This window comes from Bubalus kerabau, chromosome 15 (assembly GCF_029407905.1).
Source record: "Bubalus kerabau isolate K-KA32 ecotype Philippines breed swamp buffalo chromosome 15, PCC_UOA_SB_1v2, whole genome shotgun sequence".
Taxonomy (NCBI): domain Eukaryota; kingdom Metazoa; phylum Chordata; class Mammalia; order Artiodactyla; family Bovidae; genus Bubalus; species Bubalus kerabau.
In genome coordinates this window covers 20,553,843-20,576,140 of record NC_073638.1, presented here as the reverse complement: position 1 = coordinate 20,576,140, position 22,298 = coordinate 20,553,843, and the positions used below count along the sequence as shown (strand labels likewise).

Sequence of the window (22,298 nt, the reverse complement as noted above, 5' to 3'; positions counted from 1 at the left end):
TGGGCTGATGAAGAAATCAGAAAGTGTCTTAAGAGAAATAAAAATGGAAACAGAATGCTTCAGAATTTATGATATGCAGCAGAGTAGTTGTATGTAACTTCCCTGTAGCTCAAATGGTAAAGAACCTGCCTGCAATGCAGGAGTCCAGAGTTTGATCCCTGGTTTGGGAAGTTCCTCTGAAGAAAGGAATGGCAATCCACTCCAGTATTCTTGCCTGGAGAATCCCATGGACAGAGAAGCCTGTCAGGCCACAGTCCATTGGGTTGCAAAGAGTCACACACGACTGAGTAACTAACACACAAAGTTGTATGGGGAGTTGACATCAGTACAGGCCTTCCTCAGGAAACAAGTAAAATCTCAAATAAACAACCTAACCTGTTTTGGGCTCCAAAATCACTGCAGATGGTGATTTCAGCCATGAAATTAAAAGATGCTTATGCCTTGGAATGAAAGTTATGACCAACCTAGATAGCATATTAAAAAGCAGAGACATTACTTTGCCAACAAAGGTCCATCTAGTCAAGGCTATGGTTTTTCCAGTAGTCATGTATGGATGTGAGAGTTGGACTGTGAAGAAAGCTGAGCACCGAAAATTGATGCTTTTGAACTGTGGTGTTGGAGAAGACTCTTGAGAGTCCCGTGGACTGCAAGGAGATCCAACCAGTCCATTCTAAAGGAGATCAGTCCTGGGTGTTCTTTGGAAGGAATGATGCTAAAGCTGAAACTCCAGTACTTTGGCCACCTCATGCGAAGAGTTGACTCATTGGAAAAGACTCTGATGCTGGGAGGGATTGGGAGCAGGAGGAGAAGAGGACGACAGAGGATGAGATGGCTGAATGGCATCACTGACTGCATGGACGTGAGTCTGAGTGAACTCCGGGAGTTGGTGATGGACAGGGAGGCCTGGCGTGCTGTGATTCATGGGGTCGCAAAGAGTTGGACACAACTGAGCAACTGAACTGAACTGACTGAACCTGCCATCTGAAGGAATTAGATAAAAGAAGAATAAGCAAAGCCTAAAGTCAGGAGAAGGAAGGAAATAAAAAATATCAGAGAGGAAATAAATAAAACATAGACCAAAAAGTAATAGAAAAAGACCAGTGAAATAGCTAATTTTTTGAAAAGATAAAATTGATAAACTGTTTAGCTAGACTCATCAAGAAGAAAAGGGACAGGACCAAAATAAGAAATGAAAGAGGAGAAATAACCGTCAATACCACACAGAGATACCAAAAAAAAAAAAAAAAAGAATTCTGTGAATAGTTGTATGGCAACAAATTAGACAACATAGAAAAAATAGGCAAATGTTGAAAAATATACAACCTGCTAACACTGTATCAAGAGAAAACAGACAATTTGAACAGACTAATTACTAGTATGGGAATTGGATTTGTAATTTTAAAAAACCTACTTCAAACAACAGTCCAAGACCAGATGACTTCAAAGGGAAATTCCACCAAACATATAAATAAGAGCTAATTCCTTTCTTCCTCAGTCTCCCAAACTCATTCTCCAAGGCCACCATTACGTTGATACTAAACTAGACTGAGACACTAAAAAAAGAGAAAAGAAAATTACAGGCCGATATCCTTGATGAATATACATGCTAAAATCCTTAACAATATATTAGGAAACTGAATTAAACAGTACAAAGAAAAGATCTTACATTGTGATCAAGTGGGATTTATTCCAGGGATGCAAAGATGGTTCAAAATGGGCAAGTAAATCATTGCAATACACCACATTAACAAAGTATGGAAATCACATGATCACCTCAGTAGATACAGAAGAAGCATTTGACAAAATTCAGCATCAATGTATGATAAAAAAAAAAACTCATCAAAGTTTTCCCCATATCTGGAGAGAACATATCTCAACATAATAAATACTATTTATGACAGACCAACACCTAACACCATAAATACTCTGAAAAGCTGAAAGCTTTTTCTTTTAAATCAGTAACAAGACAAAGATACCCACTCTAACCACTTCTATTTAACATAGTATTGGAAGTCCTAGCCACACAATTATAAAAGAAATAAAAGGGATCCATGTTGGAAATGAAGGAGTAAAATTATCGCTATTTGCAGATGACCTGACACACTGTATCAGTTCAGTTCTGTTCAGTTGCTCAGTCTGTCTGTCTCTTTGCAACCCGAAGGACTGCAGCATGCCAGGCTTCCTGTCCATCACCAACTTACTTGAATATTATGTATAGAAAACCCTGTATATACTATGTATAGAAAACCCTCAAGTCTTTATCAGAGACCTATTAGAACTAATAAATTAACAGTAAATTTTAATATACAAGATTAATATACAGAAACCTGCTACTTTTGTATACACTAATAAAGAACTATCAGAAAGGGAAAACAATCCAGTTTAAAATGGCATCCAAAAAAAAAAAAGGCCAAGTAATAAACTTAATCGTAGAGGTGAAAGACCTCAATTTTGAAAACTATAAAACATTGATGAAGGAAATTGAAGATGATACCCCCCCCCCCGCCAAAAAAAATGGAAAGATGTCCTGTGTTCATCAGTTGGAAGATGGATGAGATGGCTGGATGGCATCACTGACTCGATGGACGTGAGTCTGAGTGAACTCTGGGAGTTGGTGATGGACAGGGAGGCCTGGCGTGCTGCGATTCATGGGGTCGCAAAGAGTTGGACACGACTGAGTGACTGAACTGAACTGGAAGTGTCTATAGTGCTCAAAACAGTCTACAGATTTAATGTAGTCCCTATTGAAATACACATGACAGTTTTAACAGAACCAGGCAAATAATCCTAAAATTGATATGGAATGACAAGAGATAACATAGCGAAAGCAGTCTTGAGAGGACAACATGATAGGGGTATCATGCTCCCTGTCAGACTAAACTTCAAAACAGTACAATACTATTGTGACTACTCTGTTACTCTGTATATAAACAGTGAGGAAAAGTGTTACTAGGAAAACCTGAGAGCAGGATATAAAAGAATGACATTAGAATATTCCTTCACAACATATATAAAAACAAACTCAAAATGGAATAAAGACCTTAGTGTAAGACTGGAAATCATAAAAATCTATAAAAAAAATTCTATAAAAAAACCATAAAAAAAGAAAATTCACAGAACACTCTTCGACGTAAATCATAGCAGTATTTTTTTTGGAACTCTCTCCTCAGGCAAAAGAAACAAAAGCAAAAAAATAAACAAGTGGGACCTAATTAAACTTAAAAGCTTTTGCACAGCAAAGGAAGCCATTGACATAATAAAAAGATAATCTACTGAATGGAAGAAATTATTTGCAAATGATATAACTGACGGGTTAATATCCAGATGAGGTAAATAACATCAGGACAACAAACAACCCAATTATAAAATTGGAAGATTAACCGAATAAGAAAAAAATTCAAGTTCAAAAAGAATTCCAAAAAAAAGACATTTTTCCAAAGAAAACTTATAGATAGCCAATAGGCACTCAATATCACTAATTATTAGGGAAATGCAAATTAAAACCATGATGAGGTAGCAGCCCACATCTGTCAGAATAGCTGCCATCAGCAAGAACACAAATAACGAATGCTGCAGGGGATGTGGAGAAAAGGGAACCGTTGTACACCGTTGGTAAGAAGAAACTGGTGCTGATAATAAGGAAACAGTATGAAGATTCCTCAGAAAAACTAGGACTTGAACTTCCATATGATCTAGTAATTGCACACCTGGGTTTATATCCAAGGGAGATGAAAACACTCATATGAAAATATGTAATACATTGATCCCAATATTCATTAACAGGTTTATTTACAATTGCCATGATATGGAATCTATTTGAGTGTTCATTAACAGATGAGTGGAAAAAGAAGATGTGGTATGTATATACTGTAGAATGGTACTCAGCCATAAAAAAGAATGACATTTTCTCATTTGCAATAACATGAATGGACTTGGAAGGTATTGTGCTTACTGAAATAAATTACATAAGGACAAATACTGTGTGTTATCACTTACATGTGAAATCTAAAAAGTAAAATGGATATAACAAAACAGAAACAGACGCAAAGATACAAGAGAACTGATGGTTACCAGTGAGGAGAGGAAGTCAGCAAGGGAATGACAGGGTTGGTACCAACTATTATTTAAGAGGTGCCAACTATTATTTAAGAAATAAATAAGCTACAAAGATATATAGCTCAGAGAACATTGTCAATGTTTTATAATAATTTAAAATGCATATAGTCTATAAAAATGTTGAATGACTATTCTGTACCTATGAAACTGGTTTAATATTGTTAGTCAACTCTAGTTCAATTAAAGAATAAGGCATGGGCTTGACTAAATATTAATACTGCTTTTGCAAGCACTATATTTAATCTGAGCATTATTGATAACAATGGAGATCTCACATTTATTGGAAGCCTGTTAAGTATTTTTCTAGAAAAATGTACCCATATAACTGTTCTGTTGTATAGATAGTATTTTTCTCATTTACAGAAGGTGTTTCTTAAAGAAATTAAGTGACTTTCCCAAGATAACAAAATTAGTAATTAGTTGAGCCCACATTTGAATGTAGATCTATCATATGTCAAACTCCATGCATTTAATCAATATGAATCGATCAAAATTTCATCCATGCTGTCTCTATAACTTACCTCTTTTTTTATGGATGTTATACAAGATTCCTCAACCAGTTAGTGTTTGTTCTGTTTTGTTTTTTGAATCAGTCTTTCTCTTGTGATGAGTAAAAGGATCTAAGTAATTACTCATCTAACTAATTAAGAAATGATATAGAATGTTTAATGAACTGTTGATGTTTTAAAACCATATGCAAAGATAATAAATGCAGAGCTATTTCTGAATGTGTTTCCCTTAGGAAAAATTTATTGTGGTAGGAATATTTAACATTGAGATCTACCTTCTAAGCAAATTAAAGGTACAGTACAGTATTGTTCATAGGCACAGTGTTGCACAGCAGCATCTCTAGAATTTATTCATCTTACATAAATGAAAATGTATATTGATTAGTCAGCAGCTCCCCGCATTCCATCTTTCCCCAGCCCTTTGCCATCTATATTCCACTTAGGTTCTGTGAGTTTGACCCTCTTAGATACCTCATATAAGTAGAATCGTTGTTCTTCTCTGATTGGCTTATTTTATGTAGCATTATGTCCTCTGGGTTCATCCGTGTTGTTGCATATGATAGGATTTCTTAAAGCTGAATACTATTCCACTGTATGTATGTGTCAGTGGACATTTAATTCATTTCCACATCTTGTCTATTGTAAATAGTGCTTCATTGAACGTGAAAGTGCTAATATCTCTTCTAGATCCTGATTTCAGTTCTTTGATAAATATACAGAAGTTGGATTGTTGAATTTTTAAGTACTGTCTACATTTGTTGGGGATATTAAAGAGTAAGAGTGGTCTAAGTTAATTTTGTGAGGGCATGAACTCTTTCTCTGTGACCTAGAGAAAACATATATTTGAGGAGATAATCATTGCTGTTGAATACTGACATCAGTATAGGATCACTGACTAAATGGGCATAAATTTAAGCAAACTCCAGGAGACAGAGGAGGATAAAGAAGCCTGGTGTGCTGCCCTGGTGTGCTGCAGTCCATGGGGTTGCAAAGAGGTGGACTTGACTTAGTGATTGAACGACAAATAAAAGCTGACATCTTGCAAAACTTTTACCACAATTTTTCAGGAAATTGCTGATATATACATATATATGTATATCAAACATTTTAATATACTGACAGATCCTTCTTAATATGAGATAATTTATTCTTTCTGAAATAGCAACCAAAAAGTAGTTCCCTGATACACTAAACCTATGTCCTCCCTATTACTTCTTACCCCTGTATGCAGGATTGAGTTGAACCCTGAATCAATTACTTGTTTGAATAAACGAGGTTATTTATTTATTTATTACTCAGTTATAAATAACTGAGTTATTTAGTACTTAATCATATACTTAGTGAACAGATCCACTACCTTATATTCAATATTGCCTCAGCTTATCTTCAGGCTCCATTTGGAAGCTGCTTTCAGTCCTTAAGTTGATGCTATAGAAATAAACTTTGGGGGGATAAATAGTTGGCCAACTGCCACATATTTATTTAGTCAAAATAAGTGGATTTTAGTGAGTACAATAATACAGAATGTTTTAAAAGTCTTTCTTTGGCTAAGGTATTTTATTTACTCCATTTCATGCAGAATGTTGACAATGTTTGCCTAAAATTGTTGTGAGTTTATTGTCATTCTTTTCCATATTGAATTAAAACAAGTATTAATATTAAAGCTGGATGTGACCTTAAAGACCACTTTTGATATTCATTAGAAAGGTAAATTAAAATTTATTTTCCTATAGAATTGTGTCTTTACATTTTTTAAAACAATGTTTGAGCATCACTGTATTTATAAAGAAGCTGATATATCCCGTGTTAATATCCTTAGACGGAGAAGGCAATGGCAAGCCACTCTAGTACTCTTGCCTAGAAAATCCCATGGATGGAGGAGCCTGGTAGGCTGCAGTCCATGCGGTCGCTATAAGTCGGATGCGACTGAGCGACTTCACTTTCACTTTTCACTTTCACACAATGGAGAAGGCAATGGCAACCCACTGGAGCACCTATTTGGAATATACAAAAAAGGAAATAAAAGGGCTTCCCAGGTGGCACAATGGTAAAGAATCCACCTGCCAATGCAGGAGATACAAGAGACACGTGTTTGATCCCTGAGTTGGGAAGATCCCCTGCAGAAGGAAATGGCAACTCACTCCAGTATTCTTCCCTCAGAAATTCCATGGACAGAGAAGCCTGATGGGTTACAGTCCACGGGGTCACATTAAGTCAGGCACGACTGAGCATACACAAGGAAATGGAAGTAGTTATTTCATACTCTCTTAAACCATCACTATTCTCATATTCTATTTCCTGAAAGAAATATGGAACTAATGATGAATTCTCTGTAGGTCAAAAAGATGAGGAGAAAAAAAGTTCCAAATATTAATTCATTACTAATAGGATTACCATCAGATACTTATGGAATATAACATGTTCTCTACCCCAAAATGTATTTAATAGAACATCTCCATCTTGGAGTAGAGTGAAATCTAGTAAATTTCTATTGGAATAATGCAAAAAAGCAAAATGGCTGTCTGGGGAGGCCTTACAAATAGCTGTGAAAAGAAGAGAAGTGAAAAGCAAAGGAGAAAAGGAAAGATATAAGCATCTGAATGCAGACTTCCAGACAATACCAAGAAGAGATAAGAAAGCCTCCCTCAGCGATCAATGCAAAGAAATAGAGGAAAACAACAGAATGGGAAAGACTATAGATCTCTTCAAGAAAATTAGAGATACCAAGGGAAACTTTCATGCAAAGATGGGCTCGATAAAGGACAGAAATGGTAGGGACCTAACAGAAGCAGAAGATATCAAGAAGAGGTGGCAAGAATACGCAGAAGAACTGTACAAAAAAGATGTTCACATCCCAGATAATCACGATGGTGTGATCAGTGACCTAGAGCCAGACATCCTGGAATGTGAAGTCAAGTGGGCCTTAGAAAGCATCACTACGAACAAAGCTAGTGGAGGTGGTGGAATTCCAGTGGAGCTATTTCAAATCCTGAAAGATGATGCTGTGAAAGTGCTGCACTCAATATGCCAGCAAATTTGGAAAACTCAGCAGTGGCCACAGGACTGGAAAAGGTCAGTTTTCATTCCGATCCCAAAGAAAGGCAATGCCAAAGAATGCTAAATCTACTGCACAATTGCACTCATCTCACATGCTAGTAAAGTAACACTCAAAATTCTCCAAGCCAGGCTTCAGCAATATGTGAACTGTGAACTTCCTGATGTTCAAGCTGGTTTGGGGTTCAGGATGGGGAACACATGTATACCTGTGGCGGATTCATTTTGATATTTGGCAAAACTAATACAATTTTGTAAAGTTTAAAAATAAAATAAAATTTTAAAAAAAAGAAAAGAAAAGGCAAAGGAACCAGAGATCAAATTGCCAACATCCGCTGGATCATCGAAAAAGCAAGAGAGTTCCAGAGAAACATCTATTTCAGCTTTATTGACTACGCCAACACCTTTGACTGTGTGGATCACAATAAACTATGGGAAATTCTGAAACAGATGGGAATACCAGACCACCTGACCTGCCTCTTGAGAAGTCTGTATGCACATCAGGAAGCAACAGTTAGAACTGGACATGGAACAACAGACTGGTTCCAGATAGGAAAAGGAGTATGTCAAGGCTGTATAATGTCACCCTGCTTATTTAACTTAAATGCAGAGTACATCATGAGAAACGCTGGGCTGGAAGAAACACAAGCTGGAATCAAGATTGCCGGGAGAAATATCAATAACCTCAGATACGCAGATGACACCACCCTTATGGCAGAAAGTGAAGAGGAACTAAGAAGCCTCTTGATGAAAGTGAAAGAGGAGGGTGAAAAAGTTGGCTTAAAGCTCAACATTCAGAAAACGAAGATCATGGCATCCGGTCCCATCACTTCATGGCAAATACATGGGGAAACAGTGGAAACAGTGTCAGACTTTATTTTGGGGGGCTCCAAAATCACTGCACATGGTGACTGCAGCCATGAAATTAAAAGACGCTTACTCCTTGGAAGGAAAGTTATGTCCAACCTAGATAGCATATTGAAAAGCAGAGACATTACTTTGCCAACAAAGGTCCGTCTAGTCAAGGCTATGGTTTTTCCTGTGGTCATGTATGGATGTGAGAGTTGGACTGTGAAGAAGGCTGAACGCCAAAGAATTGATGCTTTTGAACTGTGGTGTTGGAGAAGACTCTTCAGAGTCCCGTGGACTGCAAGGAGATCCAACCAGTCCATTCTGAAGGAGATCAGCCCTGGGATTTCTTTGGAAGGAATGATGCTAAAGCTGAAACTCCAGTACTTTGGCCACCTCATGCGAAGAGTTGACTCATTGGAAAAGACTCTGATGCTGGGAGGGATTGGGGGCAAGAGGAGAAGGGGATGACAGAGAATGAGATGGCTGGATGGCATCACTGACTCGATGGACGTGAGTCTCAGTGAACTCTGGGAGTTGGTGATGGACAGGGAGGCCTGGCGTGCTGCGATTCATGGGGTCGCAAAGAGTCGGACACGACTGAGCAACTGAACTGTAACTGAACTGTAATACTATTAAAAATTGAAGTGAAAAATCTGAAGAAACACACTGTGACCCTAAGGTTCTCCATCTGAATATAAATTGAAATGCTAGTTTTAAATATTTTAAAACTAGTACCTCTAGCTTTATGGACATAAATGTTCATGAGATTTGTCCCCCAAGTCCTTAAAAAAAGAGTCCCATCAGAAAGCCTTGTAGGTAAGGAGATTTAGAAGAGTACGGTTTAAAATTTAGGTCATACCTGAATGGTCTAGTGGTTTTCCCTCCTTTCTTCAATTTAAGTCTGAATTTGGCAATAAGCAGTTCATGACCTGAGCAACAGTCAGCTCCCAGTCTTGTTTTTGCTAACTGTATAGAGCTTCTCCATCTTTGGCTGCAAAGACTATAGTCAATCTGATATAGGTATTGACCATCTGGTGATGTCCATGTGTAGAGTTGTCTCTTGTGTTGTTGGAAGAGACTGTTTGCTCTGACCAGTGCGTTCTCTTGGCAAAATTCTGTTAGCCTCTGCCCTGCTTCATTTTGTAGTCCAAGGCCAAATTTGCATGTTACTCCAGGGATCTCTTGACTTCCTACTTTTGCATTCCAGTTCCCTATAATAAAAAGGACATCTTTTTTGGGTGTTAGTTCTAGAAGTTCTTGTAGATCTTCATAAAAACGTTCAACTTCAGCTTCTTCAGCATTACTGTTCGAGACATAGACTTGGATTACCGTGATATTGAATGGTTTGCCTTTGGAAACAAACAGAGATCATTCTGTCATTTTGGAGATTTCATCGAGGTACTGCATTTCAGACTCTTTTGTTGACTATCAATATCAATAACCTAAGATATACAGATGACACCACCCTTATGGCACAAAGTGAAGAGGAACTAAAGAGCCTCTTGATGAAAGTTAAAGAGGAGAGTGGAAAAGTTAGCCTAAAGCTCAACATTCAGAAAACTAACATCATGGCAACTGGTTCAGTCACTTCGTGGCAAGTAGATGGGGAAACAATGGAAACAGTGAGAGACTTTATTTTGGGGGGCTCCAAAATCACTGCAGATGGTGACTATAGCCATGAAATTAAAAGACGTTTGCTCCTTGGAAGAAAAGCTATGACCAACCTAGACAGCCTGTTATAAATCAGAGACATTCCTTTGCCAACAAAGGCCCATCTAGTCAAAGCTATGGTTTTTCTAGTAGTCATATATGGATGTGAGAGTTGGGCTCTGAAGAAAGCTGAGTGCCAAAGAATTGGTGTTTTTGAACTGGGGTGTTGGAGAAGACTCTTGAGAGTCCCTTGGACAGCAAGGAGATCCAACCAGTCTATCCTAAAGGAAATAAGTCCTGAATATTCATTGAAACCCCAATACTTTGGCCCCCTGATGCAAAGAACTGACTCAGTGGAAAAGACCCTGATGCTGGGAAATATTGAAGGTGGGAGGAGAAGGGGATGATAGAGGATGAAATGATTGGGTGGCATCACCGACTCGATGGGCATGAGTTTGAATAAGCTCCAGTAGTTGGTGATAGACAGGGAAGCCTGGCTTGCTGCAGTCCATGGGGTCGCAGAGTTAAACAGGACTGAGTGACTGAACTGAACTGAAGGTTTAAGATAATAAAGCTGAAGAAAACTTCATGGAGACACAGTCCCCTCCAGGTGCTTCGTAATAATGGCCATGTCCACAGGACTTTTTATAGATACATAATGGTTATGAGCATAAGTAAGCTCAAGAGTCAACCCTGCTCAGGTTCAGATTCTAGCTCTGCTAGTTAGTCTGTTGGACTTTTGGCAAATTACTTAGTCTGCCTGTGACAACATTTTCTTGTCTATAAAAAAACTGTTTGAGGATTAAACTAATATGTGTAACGTGTTAACAATTACTAGTAAATGATAAGTTCTCAATACATATTGACCATTAGAATGAAAGTGTTTTTTACACTTCAGATAGCTCCTTGTTTTTTTGTATTAATATAAGGAAGTAGACAGTCTTGACAGTTTATTTATCTAAGGAAGGCATTATTGGAATGCCGTTTTTCCAGATGAGTAGATATACAAGTTCCCACGTGGTATCTGATGTTTCTAATATAAAGAGACCCCATAGACGGCAGCTCACCAGGCTCCCCCGTCCCTGGGATTCTCCAGGCAAGAACATTGGAGTGGGTTGCCATTTCCTTCTCCAATGCATGAAAGTGACAAGTGAAAGTAAAGTCACTCAGTCATGTCCGACTCTTAGTGACCCCATGGACTTCAGCCTACCAGGCTTCTCCATCCATGGGGTTTTCCAGGCAAGAGTACTGGAGTGGGGTGCCATTGCCTTCTCCAATATAAAGAGAGGCCTGCATTAAAAAAAAAAAAAAAAAACTCAAAATGTATGAAGGCGGATACAGAAACACTGTTCCTCCCAAAAGATTCATAGTTTCAATTTTTTATTACCTTAAATAGCTACCATCAAGAAGTAAGATTTTTAAGAGAAAAAGTAAGATTTTTACTTTTTAAAAAAAAATCTAATGATTTATAGCAGTAGGGTGGAAAATATTGAAATAAAGAATGAAGCCATTATGCCACAAGGCACTTTTCTATTACATTTACATTGTTTGCCTTACAGGAAGTATAGATGAGGCTTTGAATCTAGATTGTCATTCATGTAAAGGCTCCTAAAAAATCCTGTTTCATTTTATAAATTCTAGTGAAGAATTTTAGCTTTAACTATTCCATGAGGAGTTTTAGGAATATGAAGTATCTTTGATTTTCATTTTAGCTTTTAGTGTTTCTGTAAATGGTTCTGAATGGTAGAAAGTACTGTGGTTTCCTAAAGCATTCTCTTTATCCTTAACCAGTGCCTTCTAATTGTTTAAGTTTCAGGTCCATTATAAGCATTAAATCTGTAAAGTAGGTCAAGAGAATGATGGTTTCAATACCAGGGTTGTAAGGAGGATTAGATAGAAATTCAAAAAGCAATTTCATTGCCAACTTAAAAGTAGATCACTTTGTGGGTATCCAGAGATAAATATCAATTATATTAACTCTACTTTAAATATAATACTTCCTGGCCTCTTTTTTTCCAGTTTAGGGTCTATTTTTAGGCTATAGTTTTTTTCAGTTTTAGCCACAATATAAGGGAAGTGGTAAGAAAAAAGTCCTTAAAAAGGAAATTTAAAATAATCTTTGCTTGTAAAGACTAGAAAGTCATACAACTACTCAGTTGGAAATGCATTGTAAATTTCTCTAAGTCCTGGTTATATTTTTAGTGCATATAAGGTAGAAATTTTATAAATATTTTAATAAATAATGTTTATGTTTAATCTTTACCCAACCATTTATATATTTTTGGAAATAAACAAGTTATAAGTAATAAATGAATTAACTTTTTATAACAGCAATAAGTTTAAAATTGGGTTTTTGATCCAAATGCAATGTTCAACATATAGAAAATAAAATTGCCAGTTTATGGCTATTTGCTGCCACAAATGCAAGCATTAGGACCAATATGTCAAATGTTTCAAAGGCCTTTTTAGGCTAAGGTAACCGAACATGTTACGATTCACTGAAGGTAAAAACAATGAATAAGACATTCTTTGCCCATGATTAGTAAAACTGTCTTCTTATCACAAGTACGGAAGTTCTCATAAAATTTAAGAAACAAATTAACAAAAAATCCTATCTGGTTTTTCTCTTTCTAGATATAACAATAACTTTAAGATAAAAAATAAAATAAAATTAAGCGACATGTGGACAGCAAGCTGTGTGGATGAAGTGGGAGAAGGCAACACCAATGCCATGAAATCCTTTGTCTTGGGCTGGCCCACAGTGAACTTCGTGGCCACTTTCAGGTGAGAACCGTAGCTTGTCTTATATTATTCACATGGGATTGCTACCATGAAATACAATCAGCTATGTAATTTCTAGAATGGAGAGGAGAAAAAGATAATTCAGTTTTGTTCCCATAATTTTTTAAAGAAAAATATTTTATTCTGATTGATCTATTCTGTTTTGTAGAGAAGTTCATTTGTATTCTAAGCCAATAACTCATCTTTTGGCACACCTTCAATAAAGACACCTGTATGCTTTATGTTTCTCCCAAAGAGTGTTTTATTAAAAGATATGAAAGGTAATGGTAAATATTGAGAACTCTTGAAAGCATTTACCTTGGTTTGAGCTGTGACTTTTTAAAGGGGCTACTTAAACACCTCAAACACCATGGACGAGGAATAGAATAATCAGAGGTCTAGGATCTCCCTCTCCAGTATTCCCTTCCCTCATGTTTAGGCACTGTTTTATATATTGAATTTTCAAGTTAGCTTTTTAAACCACTGAAACAGATGTTTTACTGAAACAAATTCTATAAAAGACTCCAATTAAGCTTGAATAACTGGTTTATACTCCCAGATTTTCTTTAAAAATAGTTTATAATTATAGAAATAAATTTAATGTCATGAAATAATGTGGTTCCTAACTGCGTATCATGTTCTAACTTGGTATCTATCAAGGTGTGATAATCAAAACCAGATTTATGAATTCAAGGAAGGAAAGTCAGTTTCCTAAGACTTATTCCTTGGCTGGGATGGAGATGGAGAATGCATGAAGAGAGAATCTTTGTGCTCTTATCTGAACAGGCTAAATTGACACTTTTCCGTTCAGAGTGAGCATACAAAAACTCAGACTTATGATTTTGAACAATTACGTATTCAGTATTTGTTTTATACTTAAAAGAGCTGTTTATTATTTCAAGCACACATTTTTCTTTCTACTTCCTCATTACCATCCAACTCCTCAGGCATCATTTTAAAACCAAATAACTACTTTTTTGAAGCTGTTAATCTTCTAATAAAGGAAAGGCGTGCCATTAAATTCTATTATGTACTATTGACCTACCACAGGATTTTAAGAATTTATTTAGAAGAAACATGCATTTGTATCATTCTCCATGTGTCTTCTTTTCCATGACAAGCTTCTCTAAATATTGTCATTTCATATTGTTTAATCTCCCTGGTGTTTGCAGCTGAAAGGAAGTGATTTCAAGTGAAGGGTGAGACTACATTATGTCTTTAAACAAGGAGTTTCCATAAAACTTTTTTAAGTAGAAGGGAAAATATAGAATAATTTATAAAATAATTCCTCAAAAAGTATAGGACTTTAACTGAATGACTAAGTTAGCATCCCTAGTGATGTCATGTGCTTTGATAGTGTGATGAGGAGTTTCTGTCTCCAATATTTGTCTCCAGTACCCATAGCCTCAGTCCAATCACAAGAAAAATATCAGATAAGCCCAAATTGAGGAATGTTCTATAGAGTTACCTGACCAGTAAGCCTCAAAATTGTCACAATCAAAAAAAAATCCAAAAACAAAACATGAAAAGGCCCAGAAAAGGTCACTAAGGAGACATGATATCTAAATCTACTACGTGGTATCCTACAATAGAAAATAGGAAAAGGACATTAATGGAAACACTGGTGAAATCTGAAGTCAGTAGTGTAGTTAATGGTAATGTACCAATATTGGTTTCCTAGTTGGATGGATGTGCCATGATAATGTGAGAGGATAACATTAGAAGAAACAAAAACTGGGTGTGAGGTATATAGGGATTCTCTGTACTATCTTTGCAACTTTCCTGAAAATCTAAACCTATCTTGAAATTAAAAGATTACTCTTTAAAAAAAAAAAAGTAGTGTGGAAGAGTTCAGACTCTGGTATGGCAGCGTGAGGTCTTAACAGACTGACCACTCTACAGATAACAACTGTAAACTGAACAAAACACAAACTACAACCTCCTGAAGGTTCTGGAAAGTGAACAAAACGTTGGCAGATTTGGGAGAAGAATTGAATCTTGGAACAAGGCATCAGCACTGCATGAGTTTCCTGCTTTTAAGGCATCAGCCTGAGGGCAGGCTGCAGTCAAATCATGGTGCAGGGCATCTAAACTTACAAAAACTCAGGCATTCTGGGCTGAAACACCAAAGTATAGAGTTTGGGTCAGCCACAGCCACAGGAAACTTGAGGGAGGAAATCTCAGAAAGAAGAGTATCAGAGAAAGGAAGCTCCAACTTTTCTGTTTAGACTCTGCCCAGCTGAATGCTGAACCACACATGCATGGAACAGACTTAAAGCAGCTTCAAGCTAAGGCTGAAAGACTTGCACTGAGTTTCTGCTGAACACAGGAGAGGTAGGGTTTTCAGCTTGAATCTAATAAAATGAGTTGTCTGTTAAAACATCAACATTATTTTGCAACTATAACAAAACTCACAGTCTCCAGAATAAGATATTTATAATGTCTAGAATGCTATCTGCAGTTTTTTAATCTATGAAGTATCTAGAAAGGAAAAAGATAATAAATAGAAGCCAATCATGAGATGATCTATTAGTTGGAATTGCTATAAAAGAACTTAAAAGCAACTCTTACACCTATGCTCAGTAGGTAAAAGAAAAAGCCAATTGAAATGAGTGAAAAGATAGGAAATCTTAGCAGAGACATAGAAAATATTTTTCAAAAGCCAAATGAAAATTCTAGAACTAAAAATTATAATATCTTAAATTTTAAAAAATTTTCTCTGTGGCTTTAGTTGCAAAATGGAAATGAAAGAGAAATAAGTCAGTGAATTTGAAAGTATATCAACAGAGATTATCCAATCTGAGAAGGAGAGGAAAAAAGATTTTTTAATCAAAAATGCATCAGAGACTTGGAGGAAAACCAAAATGTATAATATACATGTAATGGGAATTCCGGAAAGAAGAAAGAGAAGGAATGTGGCAGAACAAATATTTTAGAAATAATGATTTAAAAATCTCCCAAATTTGATGAAAGACATATATGTACAGATTCAGTGAGCTCTGTGAACCCTAAATGAGAGTAGTATGAATAAAACTTCACCTATTTATTTATAGACAAACTGCTATAAACTAAATATAAGAGAAAATCATGAAAGCAGCCAGAAAAAAAACAACATATTGCATACAGTGGAGCAATAGTTTGCATCACTGTGGTTTTCCCATCAGAAATTATGGCTGTTTCAGAGATCACCGGAATAGCATCTTTAGAGTGTTTAAAGACTCAAGATTGATCAAAGTGGCAGAGTAGGAGGATGTAGAACTTACCTTCCCCCATGTAGATTATTCCACATCTACATGTGGAATGATTCTCACTGAAAACTGGCAGAAAGACTCCTGTACAACCAAAGCTGCAAGAAAGATCTACACGTAATCAGGAAGAAAAGAAAAGTGATCAGGCTGGAAGCTTGCCACCAGGAGTATCCTCAGAGGAAAAGGGAGATTACATGGGCAGAGACCTGCCCTGGGGAGTGAGCAGTTCAAACCACAGATTGGGCATCCCACTCCTGGCATCCTACACAGGGGAGACCAGCCCTCTTGGCTCATTGGAGAACTGCTGGAACTAACAAGAAGAATGTGGGAAACCTGGACTCTGCTTGCATGCATGTACACACTCACTCATACACAGAAACGCACATACACACTCATAAGCTGGCTTGCCCCTGAGGCAGAGTGAAGAAGGCTGATAGAGGATTGCTCTAGGGGCTGCTCATTTTCCCTAACCACCTCAGCGGTGCATGATTTGGGCCTGGCGGAGAAATGCTCAAGCCCTGCTTCCTCCAGTTGCAACTCCCCACTGGACCAAGAGCTGCCATGACTAGGAACAGAACTTGGACCACCAAAGGTGACTTGGTCCTGAGGTGATGTTTAGGTGGGGTGGCAGTGGCCATTGGTGCTTACTTAAGGAGTACATCAGATGCAGACCAGAACTCGGATGACACCTGATTCATTACAGCTCATGCCACAATATATGGAGAGTTCACACAGACCCTGCCTGTCCTGCAGAACAGGACATGACAGTGGAGGCAGCAGAGGAGGAAGAAGGACAAAGGGGACTCAGACCCACAGCTGCCTATGAGCAGAGTAAGGGAAACAATTGCAGATTCTTGCACAGTCAGCAGATCAGAGACAGCTCAGATGTCTGTCTGAGGCCTACATGACCCAAGAACCCACATGAGCCCCCCCTTGCATCAGCACGGCCCCACTCTGGAACAAAGGTTCCAGTACTTAGAGAAGTGAAAGCACACGCTTAACAGGAACAGAGCCAGCTCAGGCCTGAATCTCAGGGCTTCTGCAGCAGCAATTTGAGAGCCATTGAGGAGAGAGGAAGTCCTGCCTCACAAGAAGCTTCAGCTCTAACCTATCCATTTCCAGCCACATCTACCACCAAGGCTATTGCTGCTGGCACACACTGAGGAAACGTCTGACTTCATCTGCATCCAGCTCTGCCACCAATGGCACTGGGCACGCACAGTCTGTATAGGGATGCTCCCACCTAAGTACACCATTTCAAGAATGGAATAGGTGAGTGTTTCACCAAAATACACAGAGGCCGAAAATGTTAAGCATCATGAAAAAGGCAGAGGAACTGGTTTCATTTGAAGAAGTAAGAGAAAACCCGAGAGAAATAATGTAATAAACTGTTTATCAGACAAATAATTCAAAGCATTTATAGTAAAAATATTAATTTGATTAGGGAAAAATAGATGAACACAGTGAAAAATTTTAACAAGAAACTAGAAAATAAAAGAGGACCCAGTTAGAAATGAAGAATTCAATAACTAAAATAAAAAATACACGAGAAAGGATAGTACACTGTGTGATCTGGAAAACAGAATAATAAACACCTGATCAGAACAGAAAAAAATGTTTAAATGAAAAGAATTTAAGACAGCTCTGGAATAACATTAATTAAGCTTACCAACATTCACATTATCGGTAACCCAAAAGGAGAAGAGAGGGAGAAATTGAAACTCAATATTTCATGAAATTATGGTGGAAAACTTGCCAAACTTGTAGAGAGTAACAGATACGCAGGTACAGGAAGCAAGGAGGATCCTAAATAGGACAGGAAGCATGACATGATGTATTCAAAGTGTAAAGGGAACCTGTGATACTTCGCAAGATTATCATTTGGAGTCAAAGAAGAGGTAAAGGACTTCTCAGAAGGCAAAAACTGAAGGAGTTCATCCATATTAAACCTACCCTAAAATAATTAAAGAATTTTCTCTAAGTGGAAAATAAATAAGAATCTATAGGAAAGGGAAAATCCCACTGGGAAAGTAAATAGTAGGGACTGAGAATCAACCACTTAAGTGAGCCAGTATGAAAATAAAAAGACAAACAATTGTCTTTTTATTACTAAAAGGGCTAAAAGTAGATATTATAACTAAAAAGCTATATTAAAAGTTTAATAAAAAGTTATATATTAAAAGTTATATCTAAAAGTAGCTGTTATAACTAAACAACTATAAATAAATAGTTAAGGGATAACATGAAAATGTAAAATATGACATCAAAAGCAGAAAATGTCAGAGAGGGGGATAAAAAATTAAATCTTTTAGAATGTGTTTCAACTTAAATGACTACAGCTTAAAACAAGTAGATGTAGGTCAATGTATATGAACCCCATGATAACCACAAATCAAAAACCTATAATTGGTACTTAAAAAGAGACATTACTTTGCCAACAAAGGTCCATCCAGTCAAGGCTATGGTTTTTCCAGTAGTCATGTATGGCTGTGAGAGTTGGACTGTGAAGAAAGCTGAGCGCCAAAGAATTGATGCTTTTGAACTGTGATGTTGGAGAAGACTCTTGAGAGTCCCTTGGACTGCAAGGAGATCCAGCCAGTCCATTCTAAAGGAGATCAGTCCTGGGATTTCTTTGGAAGGAGTGATGCTAAAGCTGAAACTCCAGTACTTTGGCCACCTCATATGAAGAGTTGACTCATTGGAAAAGACTCTGATGCTGGCAGGGATTGGGGGCAGGAGAAGGGGACGACAGAGGATGAGATGACTGGATGGCATCACCGACTCTATGGACGTGAGTCTGAGTGAACTCTGGGAGTTGGTGATGGACAGGGAGGCCTGGCGTGCTGCGATTCATGGGGTCGCAAAGAGTTGGACACGACTGAGCGACTGATCTGATCTGATCTGACAGCAGTGAAAACATGACAAACACAAATACTTGGCGACTAAACAACATGCTACTGAAAATCCAGTGGGTCAATGATAAAATGAAAGAAGAAATGAGAAAATACCTTGAGAAAAATAACAGTGGAAACACAGAACTACCAAATCTTTAGGATGTTGCAAAAGCATCTCTTAAGAGGAAAGCTTATAGCAATACAGGCCTTCCTCAAGAAACAAAAAAAATCTCTAATACAACCTAACCTGCCATCTAAAGGAATAGAAAGAGAACAAACAAAGCCCCAAAGTCAGCAGAAGGAAAGAAATAGAAAGGATCAGAAAGGAAACAAATAAAATAGAGCCCCCGCCAAAAAAAGAAAAGATAAATGAAACCATGAGCTGGTTTTTTGAAAAGATAAACAGAATTGATAAACCTTTAATGAGGTTCCCCAAGAAGAAAAGGGAGAGGACCCAGGGAAATAAAATAAATGAAAGAGGAGAAATAACAACCAATGCCATAGAGATACAAAAATCATCAGTGAATCCTGTGAACAATTGTATGCCAACAAATTGGACAACATAGAAGAAATAGACAAATTTCCAACAAAACCTGCTAACATTTTATTAGGAGTAAACAAACAATTTGAACAGACCGATCACTAGTACTACCACTGAATTTGTTATTTTTTTTAAAAACTGCTAGCAAACAAAAGTCTAGGAATTCACAGGGAAATTCTGGCTTTGCAGGAAAATTCTACCAAACATATAAAGGAAAGCTAATATCAATCCTTCTCAAACTCTCCAAAAAAATTGAAGGAGACACTCCCAAACTCATTCTCTGAGAGCACCATTACCCTGATGCCAAAACCAGACAAAGATGCTCCAAAAAAATTAGAGGTCAATATCTTTGATGAATAGACATGCAAAAACCCTTAGCAACAGATTAGCAAATGGAACCAACAGTATATAGAAAGAACCATACACCATGATGAAGTAGGATTTATTCCAGGGACATAAGGACAGTTCAGTATTTGCAAATCAGTCAGTGTGATATGTCACATTAACAAATGGAAGGATAAAAATCCTTTCTGTGTCAAGATACAGAAAGCGTATTTGGCAGAATTCAACATCCATTCATGATAAAAAAAAAAAAAACTCTCATCAAAGTTGGATTAGAGGGAATATATCTCAGCATAATAAAGAACATTTTTATAAACCCAGACCTAATATGCTCAACGGTGAAAAGCTGAAAGACTTTCCTCTAAATTAAAAAGAAAGACAGGGATGCCCACTCTTACCATTTCTATTAAACATGCTATTGGAAGTCTGACTCACAGCAATCAAACAAGAAAAAGAAATGAAAGGCATCCAAAGTGGAAGAGCAGAAGTAAAACTCACTATTTGCAGATGACAATATACTATGTATGGAAAACCCTAAAATCTCCACCCAAAATTATTAGAACTAATAAATGAATTCAGCAAAGTTGCAGGATATGAGATTAATGTACATAAATCTGTTGCTTTTCTATATACAAGTACTGAACTATCAGAAAGAGAAAGCAAGAAAACAATCCCATTTAAAATCATATCAAAAAGAATATAATGCCTAGGAATAAACTTAATCTTGGAGGTAAAAGACCTATACACTGAAAACTAAAACATTCAAGGAAATTGAAGCTGATACAAGGAAATGGAAAGATCTCCCATGCTCTTAGATTAGATGAATTAATATTGTTAAAGTGACTTCACAGAACTGAACAAATAATCCTGATATTCATATTGAAGTACAAAAGACCCTGAATTGCCGAAGCAATCTTGAGGAGAAAGAACAAAGCTAGAGGTGTTAACCTCCCAGACTGCAAATTACACTACAAAGCTACAATAATCAAAACAGCATGGGCCTGGCCCAAAAACAGATACATAGATCAATGGAATAGAATAGTGAGCCCAGAAATAAACCCACACACTTTCAGTCAATTAATCTACTACAAGGAGGCGAGAATATACAATGGAGAGATTAAAGTCTCTTCAAAAAATGGTACTAGGAAAACTGTACATCTATGTGTGAAACAATGAGGTCAGAACATCCCTTCATACTGTACACAAAAATAAATACAAAATGGATTAAAGGCCTAAATGTAAGATCAGAAACCATGAAATTCATAGACAAAAACATAGGCAGAACAGTCTTTGACATAAACAGTAACAATATTTTTTTGGATCTGTCTCCTAAGGCAAAATAAAGAAAAGCAAAAATAAAGAAATGCCCTTAAACTATAAAGCCCTTACATAGCAAAGGAGACCATTGACAAAACAAAAAGACAACCTACAGAATGCAAGAAGATATTTGCAAATAATGTGTTCAACAAAGGGATGATATCTAAATTATTTAAACAGTTCATACAACTCAGTATCAAAAAACAAACAGTCCAGAATTGGCAGAAGACCTGAATAGACACTTTTCTAAAGATGACTTTAAGATGGCTAGCTAACAACGTATGAAAAGATGTTCAGCTTTGCTAATTATCAGAGAAATGTAAATCAGAACAATAATGGGATATCACCTCACACTTTTCAGAATGGCTGTCATCAACAAGAACAAATGTTTTCAAGGATGTAGATAAAAGGAAACCCCTGTACTCTGTTGGGAATGTAAATTGGTACAGCCATTGTGGAAAACAGTATGGAGGCGCTTAAAAAAAAACTAAAATTAGAATTGCTGTAGGATCCAGCAGTTCTTACTCCTGGATATACATTCAGAAAAAAAGCAAAAACACTAATTCAAAAAGATTCCTGTACCCAATGTTCATAGTGTCATTATAAGAGTCAAGATATGGAAGCAACCCAAGTGTCCATGAACAGACGAATGGATGGATAAAGATACAGTGCATATACACACACACACAGGATGGAGTATTATTCAGACATAAAAAAGAATGAACTTCTGCCATCTGCAGCAACATGAATGAACCTTCAGAATATTAGGCTTAGTGATATATGTCAGCAAAAGATAAATGTTGTATAATATCACTTATACATGGAATCAAGAAATTAAAATGAATGGAAATACAAAAGCAGAAATAGACTCAAAGATAACAGAAAATAAAGTAGTGGTTACCACGGGGAGAGAGAGGTGGGGAGGCACACATTACAGCTATGGGATTAAGAGATACAAACTGCTATGGATAAAACAGATAAGAAACAAGGATAT

General features: G+C 36.9%; 1 protein-coding gene across 9 annotated transcripts in view; it reads left to right on the top strand.

Moving 5' to 3' along the window:
- ARHGAP20 (Rho GTPase activating protein 20) overlaps positions 1 to 22,298 on the top strand; it is a 222,257-nt gene that overhangs the window by 135,872 nt on the left and 64,087 nt on the right. For 8 of the 9 annotated variants that reach the window (XM_055547840.1, XM_055547843.1, XM_055547839.1 and 5 more), the window contains one exon: positions 12,816 to 12,965. In XM_055547840.1, coding sequence (XP_055403815.1) covers positions 12,816 to 12,965 — 150 coding nt within the window. Of the gene's footprint in view, positions 1 to 3,805; positions 3,857 to 12,815; positions 12,966 to 22,298 lie in introns of those variants that run through there. The other variant, XM_055547848.1, reaches the window with a different exon arrangement.